At 46.9% G+C, this 21,083-nt stretch overlaps 2 protein-coding genes across 2 annotated transcripts in view; one reads left to right on the forward strand and one right to left on the reverse strand.

Moving 5' to 3' along the window:
• Positions 1-111: 111 nt before the first annotated feature.
• On the forward strand, positions 112-12,760 carry TSR1 (TSR1 ribosome maturation factor). Its single transcript, XM_032229684.1, has 15 exons — positions 112-237; positions 1,296-1,399; positions 1,499-1,715; positions 2,542-2,676; positions 3,598-4,019; positions 4,110-4,272; positions 5,476-5,645; positions 5,815-6,011; positions 6,231-6,393; positions 7,491-7,604; positions 8,322-8,454; positions 9,298-9,414; positions 10,814-10,954; positions 11,576-11,650; positions 11,746-12,760. The coding sequence occupies exons 1-15, from the start codon at positions 135-137 to the stop codon at positions 11,922-11,924; spliced, it is 2,433 nt and encodes an 810-aa protein (XP_032085575.1). The 5' UTR covers positions 112-134; the 3' UTR covers positions 11,925-12,760.
• A 917-nt stretch (positions 12,761-13,677) lies between these two features.
• ANXA4 (annexin A4) overlaps positions 13,678-21,083 on the reverse strand; it is a 38,710-nt gene continuing 31,304 nt past the window's right edge. Inside the window, exons 10-13 of the mRNA XM_032229250.1 lie at positions 20,847-20,942; positions 19,204-19,262; positions 14,633-14,755; positions 13,678-13,928 (exon numbers count right to left, since the gene is read on the reverse strand). Coding sequence (XP_032085141.1) covers positions 13,869-13,928; positions 14,633-14,755; positions 19,204-19,262; positions 20,847-20,942 — 338 coding nt within the window. The 3' untranslated portion in view covers positions 13,678-13,868. The remainder of the gene's footprint in view (positions 13,929-14,632; positions 14,756-19,203; positions 19,263-20,846; positions 20,943-21,083) is intronic.

The raw sequence follows: 21,083 nt of genomic DNA on the forward strand, positions 1-21,083 counted from the left end.
CTTGCGCATGCGTCGGCGTCTTGGCCGGCGTCCGAGCCAATAGGAAAGACGCGGCGGCCCCAGAGACGCGCATCCTAGAGCGGCGGAGTCCGGGCCTTCGGTGGCGTCACTTCCGGCGTGACGGCGGCCCGGCCATGGCGAAACAGGCGGCCGTCCACCGCGCGGGCTCCTTGAAGCAGCAGAACAAACCGCACAAGGCCGGGAAGCACCGCGTGAGCAGCGCGCGGAGGCAGGGAGGTAAGAGCGCGGAGGGCCTCCTTTTTCCCGGGGGTGGTGGTGGTGGTGGTTTAATTTTTGGGTAAGGTCGAAGAGAGCCTCCAGTCCAGGAGCAGTCTATCCCAATTCGGCGTCTGGGTGCCTTCAAGGTCGAGGCATTCTGGACATTCAAGACCAAAGAGGCTGAGATAGAGAAGCGGCAGTCTAGGTCTCTCCCACCGTGGCAACTTGTGGACTTCATCCCCCCAGAGTCCCCCTGTCAGCCTGGCTGGGCTGAGGAATGCTGGGAGTTGAAGTCCACAAGACTTCGAAGGGGAAATCCCCGGTCTACTCTGTGAGATTAAAAATCCCATTAATTAAATATCTCACAAGGTTTATTGACAGAAAAATAAAAAGTGTTCGCAAAGGCGGCCTCCAAGTCTCCTCCCAAGTGGATTGAGTACAAGTAGATTCAAACAATACAATACATTTTATACACTCTACACTTTATACACATTTTGTGGTTAGCGAAAGCTTAGTAACGTATTACACCTTTTAGGGAAGAATATAATGGTGTATACATTTAACATTGTAAAATAATACAAAAGAAACCTTTTAACGTTTTATAAAAGAGTAACTTAATATCACTTCCTTCAACTCAAAGGCAGCCCCCGATGTTGTTTTGTCTTCCAAGGAGGAACAGGCAGAAAGCCAGCAAATTTCCTGCCAGGAACAAGAAAGAGGAAAGGAGAGGAAGATTGGGAGGGTTAGGAAGAGGAGGAGAGAGGGTATAAAGGGGACGAGGAGGAAAGGAGAGGAAGGGGAAGAAGGAAAGGGAAAGGAAGGAGGAGGAGAAAGTAGAGGAGGGAGGGAGGAAGAAGAGGGGAAAAAAGTAGAATAGTAGTAAAATAAAATAGGTGTATTGGCAAGCAAAACAAATTTCAATTTATATTAATTTCTTATATGGAAAAATGAATGTTTAAAAGGGTTAAAATATAATAAGAAAATTAACTAGATGAATGTACACCTGTAAATGTATGAGATTAAAAATAAAACTTTAAAAAAAATCTCCTACCATTTCACCCCTCTTCCTTCTCCAGGTCGGGTCCCGGTTAAGACCTTCACTCGTCAGGTAAACCGTAACAGGTTGAAACAGGACCGCAGGCACCGGGCTTGGCAGCTCCGCCGGCAGCACCAGGAGGCTGTGAGTTGTCGGCAGCAGCAGAGAGCAGGGAAGCTAAATCTGGGCCGCTTGCTCGGAGAGAGGAGGAGCCTCACCTACCTTGGTTTTCTCTGTCTGCAGGTGTTGGAGGAAAAGCGGAATTTGGGACGCAAGGATGGGCCACCACACCTGATGGTCCTGGTGCCGCTGCATGCCCAAATTGATCCCCAGGCGGCCTTGAGCCTTTTCCGGAGTAACCAGGATTCGGTTGTGTTCCCAGCAAAGGGGGGGCCACCTGGCTTTGCCCTGCTGTGCCCCCGGTCCAAGCTGCGCTGGCGTTTTATAGTGGCTGATGCAGGTGAGGGCCTCATTTTTCAGAAGTATCTTGGCAGCTTCTATACCTACAAAATAGTTCTGCGGTCTTTCCTGCATTTTCCTGGGGTATTTCAGAGAGTTGTAAGATCCATAATTCTTTTTTTTATTTTTATTTTATTTTAAACACACAAATACAAAAACAGATATTTACAAATACAAAGACATTTATACAACACACTGGAACTTCATGTTCCTTCTTATAGCAGTTTTAGATCGGTACGTATATATACAATATTTCCCTACTAATACCTTACCATCGAGTTTCTCCATTTTTAACCCTCTTATTTCATTATCATTTACCTATTTACCTATATTACCACAAACAAACTTTATCCCTCTTTTATGTATATAACATTTATCCTTTATTTGTAATTTTTATCTTTCTTAGGTACTTATCGTTAATCTTTGTTTCTTTCCTCCAGCCACCTGTACCATTTCTCCCATACCAAAGAATATTCTGTCTCTTCCTTTTCTTGGATTTCTTTTGTTAACTTGTCCATCTCAGCATAGTCAAGAATCTTTCTTGTTATTTCATCTTCACTTGGTGTTGACTTATTCTTCCATCTCTGTGCAAATGCAATCCTAGCCGCTGTAATTATATCTAAAATCAGATGTAGGGTCTCTCTTATATTTAGTTGTCGTCATATCTAATAGGAATGTCTCGGGTTTCCAATCAATTTGACTTGCTGTTACAGGTTCCAGCTTACTTTTAACTTTTTTCCAATACTTTTTTGGCCGCCTTGCAAGTCCACCATATATGATAGCATGTTCCATATATCTTCCATAATTCCATAATTCTTATTCTCCAGGAAGCCTCCATGCAGTGCTGGATCTTGCCAAAGTGGCCGATACTCTCCTCTTCCTGCTGGATGCTGCAGATGGTTGGGATGCTGTTGGCGATCACTGCCTCTCCTGCATCTTTGCACAGGGTCTCCCCAGCTATGGTGAGTCTAGTGCCCAATGCAGCCTGTTTTTCCATTCATCCAGTAAGGCTACAATTCTTGCTGTAAAGCTGCCTTGTCATCTTGTAGGACTTGGAAGCTATGCTTGGTTTTTTATAACTAACCCAATTATGAAATATCTGTTCCCTGACACTAAATTTGGCTCTTTGATTTTTAAATGAGTTTGCTTCCCCTGATGCTCTGTAGTTGTTACTGCTTTGTTGTTACTCTTTTCTCATTATACTGTGCCATGGTGACACAGTAGTTAGAATGCAGTACTGCAGGCTCCTTCTGCTGACTGCCTGCAGTTTGGCAATTTGATCCTCACCGGCTCAAGGTTGGCTCAGTCTTCCATCCTTCTGAGGTCAGTAAAATGAGGACCCAGATTGTTGCGGTCATTGAGTGGACTCTATAGACCCCTTCAGAGTGTTCTGGCTGATATCTGCAAAACTCGGCAAGGAGTCTCGCAGAGTCACAAACCAATTAAGCAAACTAATTGTCTCCTGCAAACTCCACTCCCCTTTCGCTCCTCTTTTATTTCCTCTGGGAGGGGCCATTCACCGTCCACCTGTGGCCTTACTCCCTTACTCAACCCCTGTTCTTTAGCTCTTCCCTTCGTCTGGCAGTTCTGGGAACAGGCTCCAGCTGTTCGTCTGCCTCCGGGCAGCTGATAACTGGCATATGGCCCTGGCCCCCTTTCTGCCTCTGACACAGAGCCCTCATCAGTGCCTTCCCCAGACTCCAGGACTGGCCCACCTTCCTCCCCAACCTCTTCACTGTCTGAATCTGCTGGCGGGCCATAACAGAGAGGGCCGTGAAGCGGTATCTAAGTCTAAGTGCAACTGCCTCGGTGATGATCCAGAGGAAAAGGCCGACTTTTCCAGCTGTCCTTAGTTAAGCCAGCCTTTCTTTTGTTCCCCGCAGGCCTTGCTGTTCAGGGTCTGGCTGAGCAGCCACCAAAGAAGCAAACTGATTCCCGGAAAAAGCTCAGCAAGATTACGGAGAAGCGGTTTCCTGGGGCCAGGCTTTTTTCTCTCGACACCGAGCAGGAATCTGCGCTGCTGCTGCAGCATCTGGCGAGCCAGAAGCAGCAGCACTTGGCATTCCGAGACCGGCGGGCTCACCTGCTGGCTTATGCTGCCGAATTTGTGCCCAGCTCTGACAGTGCCATGGTGGGGACCTTAATGGTGTCTGGCTATGTGAGGGGAAGAAGCTTGAACGTCAACTCCCTGGTGCACCTTGTTGGGCATGGAGACTTCCAGATGAATCAAATGGACGCTCCCCCAGACCTCTTTGCCCTGAGCCCAAAGTGTCCGGGAGGACAGCTGGCAAGTAGGAAGAAACAGGTGGGGCCTCTTCCTGTGCAGGTGTGACTGAGATGCTCCTCCCCTTCCAAAGGGGTTGTGGTCTGAGCTGCTCTCTTGTGCCTCTTGCAGGGTGACCTTAGTAGCAGTGCGGCCGCCGAGATGGAGGAAGAGGTGAAGGTGCTGAGCAAGGCTGACCCTGCCAAGCAGGAGTCTCTGCAGGCAGAAGTGGTTCCGGATCCAATGGAAGGAGAGCAGACCTGGCCCTCGGAGGAGGAGCTGCAGGAGGCCGAGGGTCAGTCAGAGATGACTTAGGACAGGTCGTAACTTAGTTCATGGACCAAGGACTCCCCCAACAGCAGCTGTAAGACTTTTTCAGTTCTGAAAATTCCCCAGCCGGCCAATCCTAGGGGTTAAAGTCCACAAGTCTTAAAGTTGCCAAGTTTGGAGACCCCGGTCCATTATTGGCTAAGGAATTCTGGGAGTTGAAGTCCACAAGTCTTAAAGTGGCATGTTTGGAGAGCCCTGTCTTAATCCATGTTTCCTTAAATGGGTTCTCTAGGTTATGCTCTATACTGATAGCCGTAGCTTTGAATTACACTGGCTAAGGTGGAACTAGAAGGAACCAGGATATAGCTTAACTCTGATGTATGAATGTTGCCTGTCCTCCCTCAAAAGGGCCAGCTATCTAACCACGATTCCATTGAGAGGGTTGAGGCCTTGTATATCTACCTCTCAGTCATTTCTTCAAGGGCTTATTACTGACTTATGGTATTATAAAACACAGACTATTATATTTCATTGCAGTGGTATTCATACAGTATTGACAAGAGGCATTCAAATGTTGGTGATTAAGATAAAGCTTTAAAGATAATTAAGAAGGGCTTAATGTTTTTCAAGTATTCTTCCTTTTGGTGGCCTGGTTTACTCTGTCAAAACAACAATAACAACATTCTCAGGTCTTGATTCTTGATCGGCCCATACATAGTGCCAGGCTGGATCAGACCCCTGGCTTAACCATCCCACAGTCTGCCCAGCCTAGAGATGCCCAAGGAAACAACCTGGTCTCCAAACAGGTGGCCTTCTGTCATCCTAAAGTAGGACATAAGAAGTGGCTAAAAAGGCTGAGCTTGTCGGTCAGAAAGATCAGCAGTTCAGTGGTTCAAATCCCTAGCGCCGCGTAACAGTGAGCTCCCGTGACTTGTCCCAGCTTCTGCCAACCTAGCAGTTTGAAAGCACGTAAAAATGCAAGTGGAAAAACAGGAACCACCTTTGGTGAGAAGGTAACAGTGTTCTGTGCACCTTCAGGGTTGAGTCATGCCGGCCACATGACCACAGAGACGTCTTCGGACAGTGCTGGCTATATGTTCCCTGCTATATGTTGAAGAGGGATGGGCCTTAATAATCTTGGCTTTACACTGATGAGAGCAATGCGTTATTATTTTCTTTTTATGGAGGGAGGTTCTCCAGCCGTAACCTTCTCTCTCACCACCCACAGAATCTTTTAAGCAGAACAAGAAAGTGGCCAAGAGGGTCCCCAAAGGCACATCTGCCTATCAGGCTGCCTGGATCCTGGACAAGGACGAATGGAGTAATGGCAGGGAGGAGGAGGAGGAGGACGGGGAAGAGGACGGGGAGGAAGAGATGATGGAAGAAGCCATCTCCCAGGTAAGGGAGTTTGCATTCTTTGATAGTAGCCTGACGAAGAGCCTGTGCAGGATGAGGCAGCTCCACTGGTGGGCGGGGGGCTTTGAAGGTGGACGTGGGTACCTGGCAGAGGCTGAGGCCAACAGACTGGGGAGGCCTCCTCTCTCCCTCGGTGCTTTTGCTCTGCCAGGATGGGAGCAGCAGTGCAGAGGAAATTGCTTCAGAGGAGGAGGAGGACTGTGAAACAATGACGCTGCCTGAGATGGAGCAGGGCGAGGACAAAATGGAGGAAGAAGCAGCCATGCTGGAGAAATACCGACAGGAGCGACAAGAAGAAATGTTTCCAGACGAGGTGGACACTCCCCGGGATCTGCCAGCCCGGGTCCGGTGAGAGCCTCAGCCAATGGCCAGGGTTGCGGGAGGAGTTGCTGGGATCTGGTTGGGGGGAGGGGTTGCTGAGTGAAGGCCTTCCCTGACTGCCCAGGTAACTTGCCCTGGGAGGCTGAATTTACCTGGAGGCTGTGCTGGGTTGCAGGGAGATGGGAGAGGGCAGCTGGCCCAGGGGTTGAAGACAAGGCAAGGAAATGATTCCACTGGCTCCCTCAGGTTCCAAAAGTTCAGGGGACTAAAGAGCTTCCGAACATCTCCCTGGGATCCCAAGGAGAACCTCCCCAGGGACTATGCCCGGATCTTCCAGTTCCAGGACTTTTCCCGGACAAGGAAACACACCTTCCGTCAATTGGAAAAGGAGGAAACCGATGGAGCTCAGGTTGGTCCTTTTTCTCCCATCTCACTCCGCTCAACAATTGTTGCTTTTACATGTTTAATGTTTTTAAAACAATCACAGTTATTGTAGAGTTAGGCTTTAATTCAGGCGGTGTCCAACTTTGGCAACTTTTAAGACTTGTGGACTTCAACTCCCAGAATTCCCTGGCCAGCCACCCTAGTGCAGTGGTCCCCAACCTTTTTATCGCCGCGGACCAGTCAGCCTTTGATAATTTTACCGTGGCCCGCTGAGCGCGCGCAGGGGTGGGGGGGCGTTGTTCGCGACGACACATTGATTGTTTATATATCAGATTGTTTTGATTAAACAACTTTTATTTTATTGTATTTAAACATGCCTTACAAAATAAAATGCAATTACATAAATATAAAGTGCAAGGCTACGCTACTAGTGCTGTCTACGCTAGCCCTACGTAGCTGCGCAGGCGCTCTTAGGTTTTTTTCAGGAATCGGCCAGCGCTGAAGTGCTGAAAAGGAATGAGAAGGGCGGCGCTGGACACAGGGGGGCGGTGGGCCGCTGGTGACGTCAGAGTGCCACCAGCGGTCCAGTAACACCCCTTGTGCCAGTTAGCCCTAATTTGCATACAGAAAGAAACTATGGCCCCCGGCCGCTGCAGCGATCATGGCCCCCGGCCGCTGCAGCGATCATGGCCCCCGGCCGCTGCGCGGCCCGGTGCCAGGTACTCCACGGCCCGGCTCCGGTCCGCGGACCGGGGGTTGGGGATCACTGCCCTAGTGGACACACCTGCTTTAATTGTGTGGACTATCCAAGCACTTAACCCGAGAGCCTCGATTGACTCCTTGGAGTTCCGTCTCCAGAGTTGTATCAAAGCATTTGGGAGTTTAATGGGAGCTGCCTCTGGTGAGAGGTTTTGGTTTCATTTCTAGAGGGGGGAAAAAATAAACGAACCCCATTTTACCATCATTGCCGTCAACCTGGTATTTGTGGAGGCGTTTTCTGCACTTTAGAAAAGACGTTAAGCAAAGTTGAACCCAGCTTCGTTACCTTCTGTGCCGTGGGGTGTGTGTGTGTGTGCGTTTGCCAGGACTCCCATGTGACCTGCTTCTCTGCTCCTCCCGCAGGTCGGCTGGTACGTTACGCTCCACCTTTGCAATGTCCCAGTTTCTGTTCTGGAGAGTTTCCAGCAGAAGCAGGAGCCTCTGGTGCTTTTCACATTGCTTCCCTATGAGCAGAAGGTGAGTCCCAAGGAGAGGAGGTGGGTGGGGGGGTCATATTTTTTCTCTCTGGGGCAAGGAAAGCCTGGCTTGATCGTACTGGCTCAAGGGCCTACAACAGGGATGGCTAGCCTTTTTGTCGTCACATGCTGAAAGCGCGCACCCCCGCACGCATAATGCAATGTGCGCGTGATACCTCCCCTGCACCCCATCCTGTTTTGGCTACCAGGTTGGTGCAGGAGGCTTTCCGGACCCAAAAGCCTCCTGCACCAATCTAGAAGCCAAAAATGGTCAAAGGGGGAGGGGCGTGTGGCACGGATTGTGGGTGTGTGTGTCGTGTGTGCGTGCATTGCATTATGGGTGCCCCCTGTGCCCTGTTTTGGGCCTGGAAAGCTGCCTGCACCAACCTAGAAGCCGAAATGGGCTGTGGGGGCCCCCAAATGCAATGTGAACACCCCCTGTGCATGTGCCCCCCCTCTGCACATGCGCAGCAGAGACCCGAAGAGCAGTTGGCCTATGGGAGGTACGCTTGCATGCACGGTGGTGCTGGGGTGGGGTGACGGCTGGTGTGCCCTCAGAGAGGCTCTGGGCGCCACCTGTGCCATAGATCCCCATCACGGGCCTAGAAGAGCAGACATTTCTCTCCAGGGTCTGAATCGGCCTGAGAGCAGCTGAGGATCCCTTGGTGGCCTGAGCAGCTCAGCTTCTGATTCCTCTCCCTCTTTCTATGGTCTCCAGATGTCTCTGCTGAACCTTCTGGTGAGACGCCACCCAGGATACAGTGAGCCAGTGAAGTCCAAAGAGGAGGTCATCGTCCATTGTGGATTCCGTCGCTTCCGGGCCTCCCCTCTCTACTCTCAGCACACCTCAGGTGGGGGAACTGTGTCCTCTACTCCGCCCAGGGGTGGTTCCTCTCTGAATAAGGGATGGGAGCCATTGTGGGGGGTTTTCTCCCTCTTAAGGACCTTTGGGCCGAGAAGAGAAGGAGACGATCAGAAAGGGCACGCAGGGCTGGGTGAAATTCCTAGTATGGGTGGAGGGCGCTTTTGACAAGCCTGAATCAAACTAGGGGGCTTAATAGGGCTTGTTTGCAGGGAATCAACCGCCCAACCCCGTTGTCTGAGTGGTTCAAATCTAGTTCAGAGTGCAGGGAAATGAGAAGATGGATCTGGCTCTTTCCTGTCGTCCTTTTGGCCCAGTGCATTGGGAAAAGATACTGAAATACTGTGATGCGTGAAACCAGTGGATCATTCCAAGTGAACAAACGACTCAAATCATCTTTCTTTGGATGCATCATATGAAGGCCTATGTCAGGTTTCCGAAAGATGCCCTAATTAATACACGAGCCTCAAGCCAAGTTTCAAAAGAAGAAATCCAGTCATTAGGAATACCATTTCGGCAATATCCCACTGCAGTCAGATCTGACCTCATTTAAACAGTACCCACAATGGAGGAGCTACCAACTCGGACAAACAATCAGACAACAGCCTAATCACCAAGGCTGTCCATCAATGCTGACACATGCATATAAGCTGAGAGCAAACCCCACTCCCTTTCTAGCACTGATGATGTTACATAGTTGGGTCCTGAAATATCTGCATGAAAACAACCAAGTGCAGGGAGCAGCAAAGGACCCCTCGTCAACCCTGGGCTACAAATACTCTTAGCAGTCAACCCAAACTAAACATCCAACCCCCCACTCCCTTCTTTGCAGCGGATAAACACAAGCTGGAGAAGTTTTTCCATGCTGACACTGCTGTGGTGGCCTCGATCTATGCCCCCATCACTTTTCCGCCTGCTTCGGTGCTGCTGTTCAAACAGGAGAGTGACGGTGAGTTGGGGATGTGGAAGGTGCCTTGGGTTAATATGGGTTCCCCTGCCTTGGTATCCTCTGGTGAGCTGCTGCTGCCACCACCATCACTGCTTCTGCTGGCATTTTGTTGTGGCCCGCTGGCGGCCTACGCAGCTGGCAGCAGAGTCGGACATTGAGGAGGTTGGGGAGGAACATGGGCAAGTCCTGGAGTCTGGGGAAGGCTCGGACGAGGGCTCTGTGTCGGAGGCAGAGAGAGGGCCAGGGCCATCTGGTAGTTATGTGCTGCCTCTGGAGCCTGACATCAGGCAGAGGCAGAAGAACAGCAGGAGCCTGTTCCCAGTGTGCGCATGCACAGAGCTGCCAGAAGGCAAGAACAGTTAAGATAAAAAGGGTGACTTGGGAGTAAGGCGTGGAGGTGATGGGCCCCTCCCATAAGACCTAAAAGAGGAGCAAACTGAAGGAAGCAATTAGTTCATCTAGTCGGTTCAAACTCTGAGAAGTCCTGTTTGACTTTGGGCTCCATGTGGCCTTGCAAAACTAATTGCCAATTAGGTCTTTGGCAACATTTCAAGGGAGATAAAGGTGGGTGCTTATCAGCCTTATCCTGAAAGACTTTGACAGACTTCTGTCAACTTCTGACTCCTTACAGACTGTTTGTGAATCATCATGGGCTGTGACCGACCATAATTCACTACCGTTTAAATAAAAGAGGGTTTTTTGGGGACTAAGATTGTGATGTATGCTTTCTCAGGAAGCCTAGATCAGAGCACATTTCTAGATTCTGCTGCCTTTTCCAGCAGCCTCCCTTAACCTGTCACCTGAAGATGGATCGGATGGCCTCCCCTTCATGCTAGAAAAGGGGATTCTCAGATTGTCTGCAGGGGGCCAGGAGGGGAAATGTTCTTCTGCAGCAGTTGGGAAAGAGAAAAACCCAGCAGTTTCCTATCCTTCTAACTTGTCGCCTTTCACACTGGGTCCCCGTGGGGCCTAGAGGGAGAATGTCCCAGAGCACATCCTATTGTCCGTGGGGGGTGGGGGGTGGGGCTTGTCAAGGGCTTGTGGCGTTACCTTGAGCTTATTCTTTTGATGTGGTCCAGATTTGTATTAAAAGTTGCATGCAGTGGTAATAAAACTTGTTGCTGAACTCCAGTTCTCAGCAGCCCCAACCAGTATGCTGAGTATATTGTGGTCCATTGTGCCATTATCCCACTTGACGGCCACCTTATCCGCCAGGGCAGCTGAAACTTTGCCTTGGATTGAAGCCTATGCACTTTTTCTGCCCTTTGCTGATCTTGGAGTTCGGTGGACACGATTCCTCCGCAGGGCAAACGCTGGTGATCGATTGCCTGGCCTGAATTTGCACCCTGGGCCCCTCTGTCCCTGGAGTCACAGTATTCCCACTTGGGCTTCTTTGCAGGAGCGCAGAATCTCTTGGCTACGGGCTCCCTGCTCAGTGTCGATCCCAACCGGTTAGTCGTTAAACGGGTGGTACTCAGTGGTCACCCGTTCAAGATTTTCAGCAAGCTGGCCGTCGTGCGCTACATGTTCTTCAACAGAGGTATGGATCTAAAGTCCCTTGGGGGCGGGAAGGGGGGCAGTAGTGAAATCTATTTTTTTTGCCAACTGGTTCTGTGGGCATGGCTTGGTGTGTGTGGGGGAGAGGGGGAGGGTGTCATGTGACTGGGTGAGCTTTTTTCCCGCTTTTTCAAGTATTTTTTTTGGTTAGGGCGAATAGGCAGGAAAAAAATGCTTTAAAAAGTGTGGGAGGGGGAAATTTTCGACAATCGCACAGCTCATCCCTGGAAGCTTTTTTTTACTACTGGTTCACAGAAACAACAACAATCGTCCCTACTGGTTCAGCCGAACCAGGAGGATTTCACCCCTAGGTGGGGGGGAGGGAGTGGGGGAGTTGCAGTGGCTTCCTTGAGAGAAATGGACCCATTCAAAGCATGTCGCTCTGTAAGGAAGGATACCCAGCTCTGCCCACATGCAGTGTTGTAGGAAGCTCCTCCCTCAACATGCGCACGCGCGCACACACACACACACACACACACACACACACAGTCTCTGTGCTGGGTATCCTTACTGTATAGAGCTTTTCCTTGTCTGCGACTCTAATCTTAGGGCTTTACTTTGAGCCCTGCTGGAGTCCTACTACTCCTTCCTCCCTCCCCTGCAGAGGATGTCCTATGGTTCAAACCAGTGGAGCTCCGGACCAAGTGGGGCCGCCGTGGCCATATCAAGGAACCTCTGGGTAAGTGAGTGAAAGTTTTTGGGGCAGCCCAGCAAATCTCCCTTCCCCACTGGCTGCGTGCCCTGACTCTCCCTCTCCTCCTCCTCGGCTGCCAGGGACTCACGGCCACATGAAGTGCCAGTTCGACGGGCAGCTGAAGTCCCAGGACACGGTGCTGATGACCTTGTACAAGCGAGTCTTTCCCAGGTGGACGTTCGATCCCTATGTGCCGGAGCCCACAAGGTGGAGGGATGACATGCTGCCTGGCATAGAAGGAGAGGAGAAAATGGACTAGCTGCTCCAGCTAAGCAACTATTTATGCAGGGAAAAATACCATTTCCTACAAAAATAAACTTCTGGAGTGCTTAGTATTTTTTTTGAGGGTCCAACCTCTGGAGAAATCTGGTATTTATAAAGCAGCCAGCTGTCCTTTGTTTGATTTGCCTTAATATACCTCGCATTTCATGGAGCCATTGGAGTAATTAACTTGCAAATGGGTTTATGCAAGAGAAAGCTTGGCCCCAAGCAGCAGGGCTTCCTTCTGTAGTAGAGATGTTGAGACAGCCACCCCTGTAAAGGAGTCTTCAGTGAGATTCCAGCCTCTGGCTGACAGAGAGGAGAGTAAAACTTATTTTACTATGTTTGGTATTCCTCGTCTTGAAACAGCAGTTTTATTGAAACAGCAAAATTCCTTTATTGATCTGGAAACTATTTAACAGCTCAAGATTACTTGTAGAGCCGGTTGGATCAAGCAAAGATTAGAACACCTTTTTTTTTCCAGCGACAGCGTCCGTGATGGTGAAGCTTCTCTGCTCACATTCCTGGGGGGAAAAAATTAGTTGCATCCCTGGAATGAAAACACCAAAATCTGGCATGGTGCAGGAAAGATACAACAGGTGCTGCTTGCAGCTCAATATATGCAAATGAAGTGCTTGATCCATAGATGGGATTGCTAGATTGTTTGCCAAGTGTCGCTTTGCACTGCTTCAGTGTGGGTGTTGAGTTACTCATGTTCAGAAGCTAGAAGAGTTGCTGCATGGTATTTGTATAAAGGTGTTTGTGGGAATTTTCTTTTAACCCTCTGCTGACTTGGGGCACTAAAATCCAGCATAAAGAAAGACTTGTACTCTCCTATACTTGTCCTTTTTAACAAAACTCCCTTGACATGAGCTGTATGGGAATGAGAATTGTAGGTGGCATTAGCGTGTCTGAAGCAGCCGTCTTCCTGTAAGATTTTGCCTGCCCCATGTTAGCAAGACAAACTCCCTGCATGAGTGTAAAATAAGGTAAAGGTTCCCCTCGTACCTATGTGCTAGTCATTTAGACTCTAGGGGGCGGTGCTCATCTCCGTTTCAAAGCCAGCACTGTCCAAAGACATCTCCCTGGTCATATGGCCGGCATGACTCAATGCTGAAGGGGCATGGAACGCTGTGACCTTCCCACCAAAGGTGGTCCCTATTTTCCTACTTGCATTTTTTATGTGCTACCGAACTGCTAGGTTGGCAGAAGCTGGGACAAGTCATGGGAGCTCCCTCTGTTATGCGGCACTAGGGATTCGAACCGCCGAATTGCCGACCTTTCTGATCGACAAGCTCAGCATCTTAGCCACTGAGCCACTGCGTCCCAAGTGTAAAATGCAATGTAGAGTGTAAAATACAGCATCATAAATAAACTCAGTTGGCAATCAAATAAACTTTTGGGGGATACAAGTGAGAAAGGCATCTCTGGAACAGAGACTGCAAGACCCCCTCCACCTTGCCATCAGGAAGGAGACTGCCCCCACCCCATTGTAGGAAATTTGGCATTTCACCGTTTCCACAGGTAGTCCTCAAGATATGACATAATGGAGCCTCTCCTTTATGATTGCATGTTGCAACAGTCATTAGGTGAATTATCTCCCCACTAACAACTCCCGTCCCCATCCCCATATTCAATAAAACCTCCCCTTTCTGCAGAATAAATGGGAAGGAGCCAGAGTTTTAAAATATTGTATTAGTCATCCTATACTGCATCTGTTTCAAAGCAGAGACTGAAATTCTTTTTAAATTTAGAAATCGGAGAGGGCAGAGGTACAATCAATGTTAGCTTAGCGCGATATGATTGGCATTTTAAAAAGCATTTCCGCGAAAGGTTTGACTACTTGTCATCTGCGGCAGGGGAACGATGGCCCTTTTATGACTGGTGGACTTCAACTCCCAAAATTCCTGAGCGCCAAGATGGGGAAGAAACCTGGAAGCTCTTAGTTGTCCCCGCCACACAGAAGGAGGAGGACTTTCCTGTAGTCCCCTGAGGTGTCGTCCTAGAGAAGGAAAATCAAAACATAGTTATTTTTTATTTTACTAATGCAAATTCTAGCAAAGCAGGGCTCACCGCTCCTGCCTTAGCCTTCACCTCTGAGTTACAGGTGCGCAGAATAAAGTTCACGGTCTGGTTGATATGGACCCCCCTTGCCTTTCCTGGAAGCAAGCTCCCCCCCTCCCCCCGAAAACGTGATGCAACCCAAGTTCTACCACACACAGAGAAAATAGACTGCGTTCCAATCCTACTCTTGTGACTGCCATCTTGATGTTTTTCGCCACAACCTACATACACATGACTTTGGCTGGAAGCGCTCCAGTAAGGTTGGGAGAGTTTTGTTGGGCACACCTCCAGATATAGATTAACAGTTGGAAGGACCTTGTAGGTCATCTAGTCCAACCCCACCCCAACCGCCCAAGTAGGAGATCCTACACCATTTCTGACAGATGGCAGCCCAGTCTCTTCTTGAAAGCCTCCAGTGATGAAGCTCCCACAACTTCATAAGGCAACTTCTGTTCCATTGATTGATTGCTCTCACTGTTCGGTTTCCATCCATTCGGGTCCCTTGGAAAACAGCTTGAACATCCCCCCTCCTCTCTTTGGCAGCCCCTCCAACATTGGAAGATGCTATCCTGTTTCCCCTGGTTCTTCTCTTCACTAGACTAGCTGTGCAGAATCAGAATGAGATCAGATCCTGCAGCTCACCTTAATGAAAGAGTAGAGGGATTTTCCATACATGCGCTTGAACTCCGCCTTAATATCAATCATATCGATCTCGCAGCGAGAGACCATCACACGGATCAGGGTGTTATCATCGGTGCCCAAGCCCTGATTTTGGGTTGGAAAAGAAAGCCAAGTCACACAACACGCTAAACCTCAGCCGGCAAAACATTTTGTCCCTTTTAAAGCAGCTGCCTGCTCGTTGTGGGGTCCTTGGCGCTCTCTGAGCATGGTGGTTTTCTTGCAGAAAACGTTTCACTACCAAACTAAGTAACGTCATCAATCAAGGTGAGCTAGCACTGAGGAGGAAGATTCTCAGTCATCAAGTTGAGCCATGGCGACTGGACTTCTGTTCTCTTTGGTTTGAAATGCCTATGGAGATTCTCCGTCCTCCGGGTCTTGGCTGTCCTAAAGGTGCTTTTTTTTCAAGAGGCAACTGGACTTTCTGTTTTTTCTTTGAAGACATTTTTCTCCTCATCCAAGAAGCTTCTTCAGCTCATTGGTTTGAAATGTTTCGCTGCTTATCCAAGGAGCTTTGAGCTGCAGAAGCTGCTTGAATAAGCAGCCAATAGGTTCAAACCAAAAAGAAAAGAAATCCAGCTGCCATGGCTCAGCTTCCAGAGAGGAGGGAGGATGTTAATTAGTTTGATAATGAAACTTCTGCTAAAAACCACCCTGCTCAAGACAGCACAAAGGACCTCACAGTTCTATATATATTCTCTTCTGTCAGCACCTGCTAATTGTGCTTCACCAAGCTGTTAGTCCTGTGTTTTTCAATTCCTGAAATGGGTGGACTTCAACTCTCACAATTCCCCAGCCAGCATTTTGAGAGTTGAAGTCCACACATGTCAAAAACCACGGAGGTTGAGAAACCCTGATAAAAAGTCCCTTTTGTTCTTGCTGAAACCTTGTTGGATCCCTAGGATAAGATTATCCAACTGTGGCAACTTTAAGACCTGTGGACTTCAACTCCTAGAATTCCTCAGCCAGCTTTGCAATAAGATAGCAAAGAGACTATCAACAGACTAAGTTGGTGCATTGCATTAGGTTTGTCCTAAACTAGAAATCCCTTCAAATATATAATGAACGGAAGGCGGCGGGGCTTAGCAGTGAGAAGACGGAGTTTCAGGCTATTCCTGAAATTCCCCTATTCCGAAGGAATTTGGACGGGTCGTTTCGGACCCTAGCTGTCCCGTAGAGACAGTGAAAGGTGAGGGGAGATCCAGTGACTTCAGAGACGTTCGCAGGTCTCTGGGGGGGCTTGGAATTTAACCCCCCTTGCCAGCTCCTTCTGGATTAGCTGTATGCTAACCGAAACTGCAGGTTGCCCCTAAGAATGGTGGAAGTGAATTCAACTGGTAAGCTGATTTTATTACTCAAAGAGAGACGGTCCGCACTAAAATTTAAGCTAATTGAAACCAAAGAACAGAAGAATCTAGCGGCGAATTGGTTTTTCTTTAATGGATTTATGGCCGGTGGTTACCCTATTTTTTAAATGTTTTAAAGATCTACTTCAACATTCCCCCTGACTCTTCTTAAGTGGGTTGTAAACTAATCTACTACAAATTGGCTTTTTACGATCTGACACTTTTATTGCTTGGCTGTGTTGGTCTAAGATCAGATAAGATCGCACAGCTCCCAGCATGTCTTTACTTGCAAATATTTTAGAGTTTCTAACTGCGTCACAACATGGCGTCGATACATACTTCAAAAGGTTCGTTTCAAATATTTTTTTCTGCATTTCAAAAGTTGTTTGATTCATATGAAAGATTTGAAAAAAAACTGGACTACCTAACATTAAAATATGAAGAAAAAAGTGAGAACGTTGAATGTTTGAATGTTCCTGAAATACAAATGAAGAATGTGAGAAATGAAGTCTCTCAACTTGCTGACACGCAGGGCGTCTGTTTTATCTCGGAGGGAGAAAGAGATGTAACGCTGGAAAGGGGGGCAGCCATACAGAAGATTCATCTTAAAAGACAGAGCACAGGAGGAATGAGAAGCATTAAAGAATCTACACTTTATGAAACATCATTTGCAGAATTTTTAATTCCACCCTTGAGAATTAAAGACAAACTGAAAAGTTTAACAAGCCTGGGACAACGTTATTATTTCATCAGAGACATCCTGAGCAAAAAGGTGCAAAGATATCCTTGTTTGGACTTGCTTATAAAAACATTTGGTAAATCTGTTCCACGAATGGCAATAGGATTAAGAAGGTTTTGTTATTGGAGAGACATAGGCTGATAGATGGATGAATACAATTTAAAATTAGCTAAATCTAATTACTTTTATTTGTAATAGATATAGCTGAATAATAATTGATATTGATAGTAATGTATATAATGTGGAGTTGATATGATAAATAATAATTGGATATGAGAAGGGAAGGTTGGAAATATTTTTGGACCATATACAAAGGTTATTAATCACAATAATTGTCACTATTAAAAAATAAAATAAAATATATACAGTTAAATGTTAACTAATATGGGGAAAATGTTACGATATACGATACAATTACTTAAAGAAGGGAGAATGATAATAAACTACATTGCATGGAAGATGGAATTTTTGGTATTAAATATTATGGATGTTCAGCTAATACAGGATATGAAGATTTGATGTTAATAGAGAATTTTACAAACAAGTAAATGAAATGTCAGCATGTGGTTATGGATTAAATCTTTGGCATAGTTGAGGATGAAGGATGTTTAAATAACTGTAGTCAACTAAAAGTGGAGGTATAATGATGTCAATATGGTAAACATTTGAGTTAAGATATTTGAATTAATATGAATTAATGGAAGAGAAGCACCAAAACATGTTGTAACCAGCTGATATACTGTTTTTATAATATATACCTGTGTTCTTTTTTTTTCTTTCTTTTTTTTTCTTTTCCCTGCCTTGTCTTTTTTTTTTTTTGGCTTCTTACTTTTTTTTTTTTGTTTTTTTTTTTTTCTTTTCCCACTGGTGTGGGCATGTATTGTTTAAGATTATTATTATTTTTTTTTAATAATAATTATAGTCTAATGAAAATGGATATATGATGATGGTGATATGTATGAATATTTGAGTTAAAATGCTCGAGTTAACATGAATTATGTTTGTTGACTGTGGAAGAGATGCACAAAAGTCTATTTGTAAACAACTGATATACTTTCTATAGCATGTAAAGAAAGATGTTGTATTTGTTTTAAATTAAAAAAAAATTTTACAAAAAAAATATATAATGAACTAACCACAAGGATATTATATGCTGCTTACTAGAGAAGCTGTTTGATTCCGTCCTTGGCAGAAGGATTGATCAAGTTATAGGAGCATGCTTTGATCTCCAGAGTAACTCTGATGTTGAATTAAATTAGTGATGTGTCTCACCAAACCATGTTTTGTCACACAATTAGCTATGGAGTTAAGTCAATTCATGAAGCGCCAATTCAAAATCTGACTCAGGGTAGCTAGGTTCCTCTTAAGTTTGTAAATTTGCTTGAGCAGGAGGCTGGACTAGAAGACCTCCAAGATCCCTTCCATCTCTCTTATTATATTTTCTATATATCCAGCTTGCATTTAAACAAATCTGGGGTGGTTGGGGTTGAGGAGAACCTGACCTGTCTTGTTGACATCTTGAAACAGGTCTAAGACACTATTCTGATTCACTCAGCATCAACAGTGTGTCAGGCTTGCAATCATATTCCCTTTAGGATCTTTGGCCTGCCACACTCACTCTTATTTTACTATACTGTTTCATTAGTGGGGAATTGGGAGGGGAATAGTAAGGAGCAGAATGTGTTGTTGTCAAAATAGAACATTCCTTTCTAGAAGCCCAAGGCATCTTTTGTCTCTGCACCTCTGCACCTGACCCGAACTAGATGGGTAGAAATCCCAGCATGGCAGAGGAAGATTGGACCATGTGATGGACTTGTGGGTGTGGGGACAAGATCATAACCTTTCAATTGGGTGGGAATCCCAGGAAGCTTTCAGATTCGGGTTTCCCACAGATGTGCCAACATGTCTCTCTTAATAAATTGGAAGTTTGAGGAAAGTTCTGCCTTGGACTCTGATTTAATTCCGGATGATATTTGGAATGCTGACACGGTCCTTTCTTCCCACCTCAGCTCTATAATACATGGACATGCAACAGGGGTGAGTTCCAGCAGGCACTACTGCTGGTTTGCTCCTGCGCGTGCTTTGCACACATGACGTGCACTGCGCATGCATGCACAGTGCAATTAAAATTGTTCTGTGCATGCGCAGAACTGAAAAACAAGATGGCGCCGCTGATGGGGCCAACTGGGGAACCAATTCAGGGGTGTGGCTAGCCTGGGTCACTGCAGGTTCCAGCGACCCAGGACGCCAAACCACTACCAGTTCAGCTGAACCGGTCTGAACCAATAGGAACCCACCACTGTCCCTGATCCAACCCGTTCTGAAACCCCAGTTTTTTCCTGCAATGCCTGAGCCCGGATCATGTAATTACAGGAAATCAGCCCATAATAGGACGAGACTATTACAGGACTTCTATTCGGTTTTGCAGCCGTTTTTATGTGTGCATTTACCTTCATAGATTTGTACAGCCGTTCAGCAAAGTATGCAGGTTTGTTTCTCAAGCATTTCACTGAGAAGAGAGGAGAATAAAGGAAGGCAGTTAGCACAGCAACAATTAACCATTCTTGATTTAAAAAAAAAACAAAGTGATTGCTCAGGAACACTTGTTATTAAAACAATTTTCTAAACAAAACTACTGCATACATTGAGCATGGCCTATTGAAAACTCTTTTACTTCTGATGTCCCTCTATATCGCTGGTATCTAATATCTAAAATGCTGGAACTGCCATCTCAATTGCAGCCTTTTCCAGATGTGTGGGCCAACTCATAACATGTGGCTGTTTTTGGATCAAAAATGTCCCAAAGGTGTTTTTTTCCAAGAGGCAACTGGACTTTCCTGTTTTTTCTTTTGAAGGCGTTTCGCTCCTAATTCAAGAAGCTTCTTCAGCTCTGGCTGGAGGGTGGGGAATGGAAGGATTGTTACTCCTTGCAGACGGCTGGCCATTTGCATCCTTTTAGAGGGTCCTAGAAACACCTGGAGGTTTATCTGTTTGCCAGGTGACAATAAATCTCCTTGGGTAGCCTGCATTCAGGAATTTGCTTGAGCAGAAGCTACCAGGTCCAACAACACGTATTCGTATTTCATTGCCCTCCTTCCATGTTGCAGACACCCTGGAAGCAAGTTGACCTCCTGCAAAGCAACTAAAGGTAAAGGTTCCCTTGCACATATGTGCTAGTCATTCCTGACTCTAGGGGGCGGTGCTCATCTCCGTTTCAAAGCCGAAGAGCCAGCGCTGTCCAAAGATGTCTCCGTGGTCATGTGGCCGGCATGTCTAGATGCCAAAGGCGCACGGAACGCTGTTTCCTTCCCACCAAAGGTGGACCCTGTTTTTTTACTTCATTTTTTAATGTACTTTTGAATTGCTAGGTTGGCAGAAGCTGGGACAAGTAAATGGGAACTCACTCCATTACGTGGCCCTAGGGTTTTTGTTGTGGCCCAGCAGGAGCTGTTGGAGCTGCTGATGGACTCCGATAGCGAGGACCCCTCTGAGTCTGCTATGGAAGATGTGGAGGACCCTAGGCAGGGTTCAGACTCAGAGCAGGGACCAGAGAGGCTGGTTGGCCACCAGGAGGTGCCTGAGGCATGGAGCAGTGGGGAAGATCAAAGGGAGTTTGTCCCTGATGCCAGGGAACAGAGGGTGGAGAAACAGAGGCTGCAGTTGCGGAGACAGAGTCATAAGAGATAATCAAGCCCAGGTGGTTGTGGCTTGGCCCCTCCCAAGAGAGTATATAAGAAGAGACTTTGGGAGGAGTCCTTTTGCAGGACACAACCGTTCATAACAATCTGGAGAAGCTCTTGTTTGTATTGTATCTCTTGTCTGTGGGAGTCTGGGTTGCTGCCAACTTCTTGCTTGTGAGTCATGTTTGGGCTTTCAGCCAACAGGATTGTAATTGCTGTGAATAAAGCGTGGCTAACAGTAAGCCTGTGTCGGCGTTCATTACCGGACGGAGGGGGGGAGGGCAGAACAGGTTTCCAAAGACTGAACTGCCAAACTTTCTGATTGACAAGCTCAGCGTCTTAACTACTGAGCCACCGCATCCCCCATTTGTAAAGCAACTAGAGAGGAATAAAAGCTGATGTGGAATCCTCACCTATTGCCAGCAAGGCATCTTCAAGGTCTCCAGACATCTCGGATTTAATGCTCTCCGTAATATCTTTGTTAGCAATTTTCTTGTATTCATCAAATACTAAATAAAGGAATAAAGATTTTTATTAGCAAACAAAAGAAAAGCAGTTCCAGAACCTCCCAAACATGGAGATTTAGATATGGTTATGAGAGCCTTCGTTACTTCCATATTCAAATTTCCAATATTCCTAATTTACTGATT

Source organism: Thamnophis elegans, chromosome 13, assembly GCF_009769535.1.
Source record: "Thamnophis elegans isolate rThaEle1 chromosome 13, rThaEle1.pri, whole genome shotgun sequence".
NCBI classification, from domain to species: domain Eukaryota; kingdom Metazoa; phylum Chordata; class Lepidosauria; order Squamata; family Colubridae; genus Thamnophis; species Thamnophis elegans.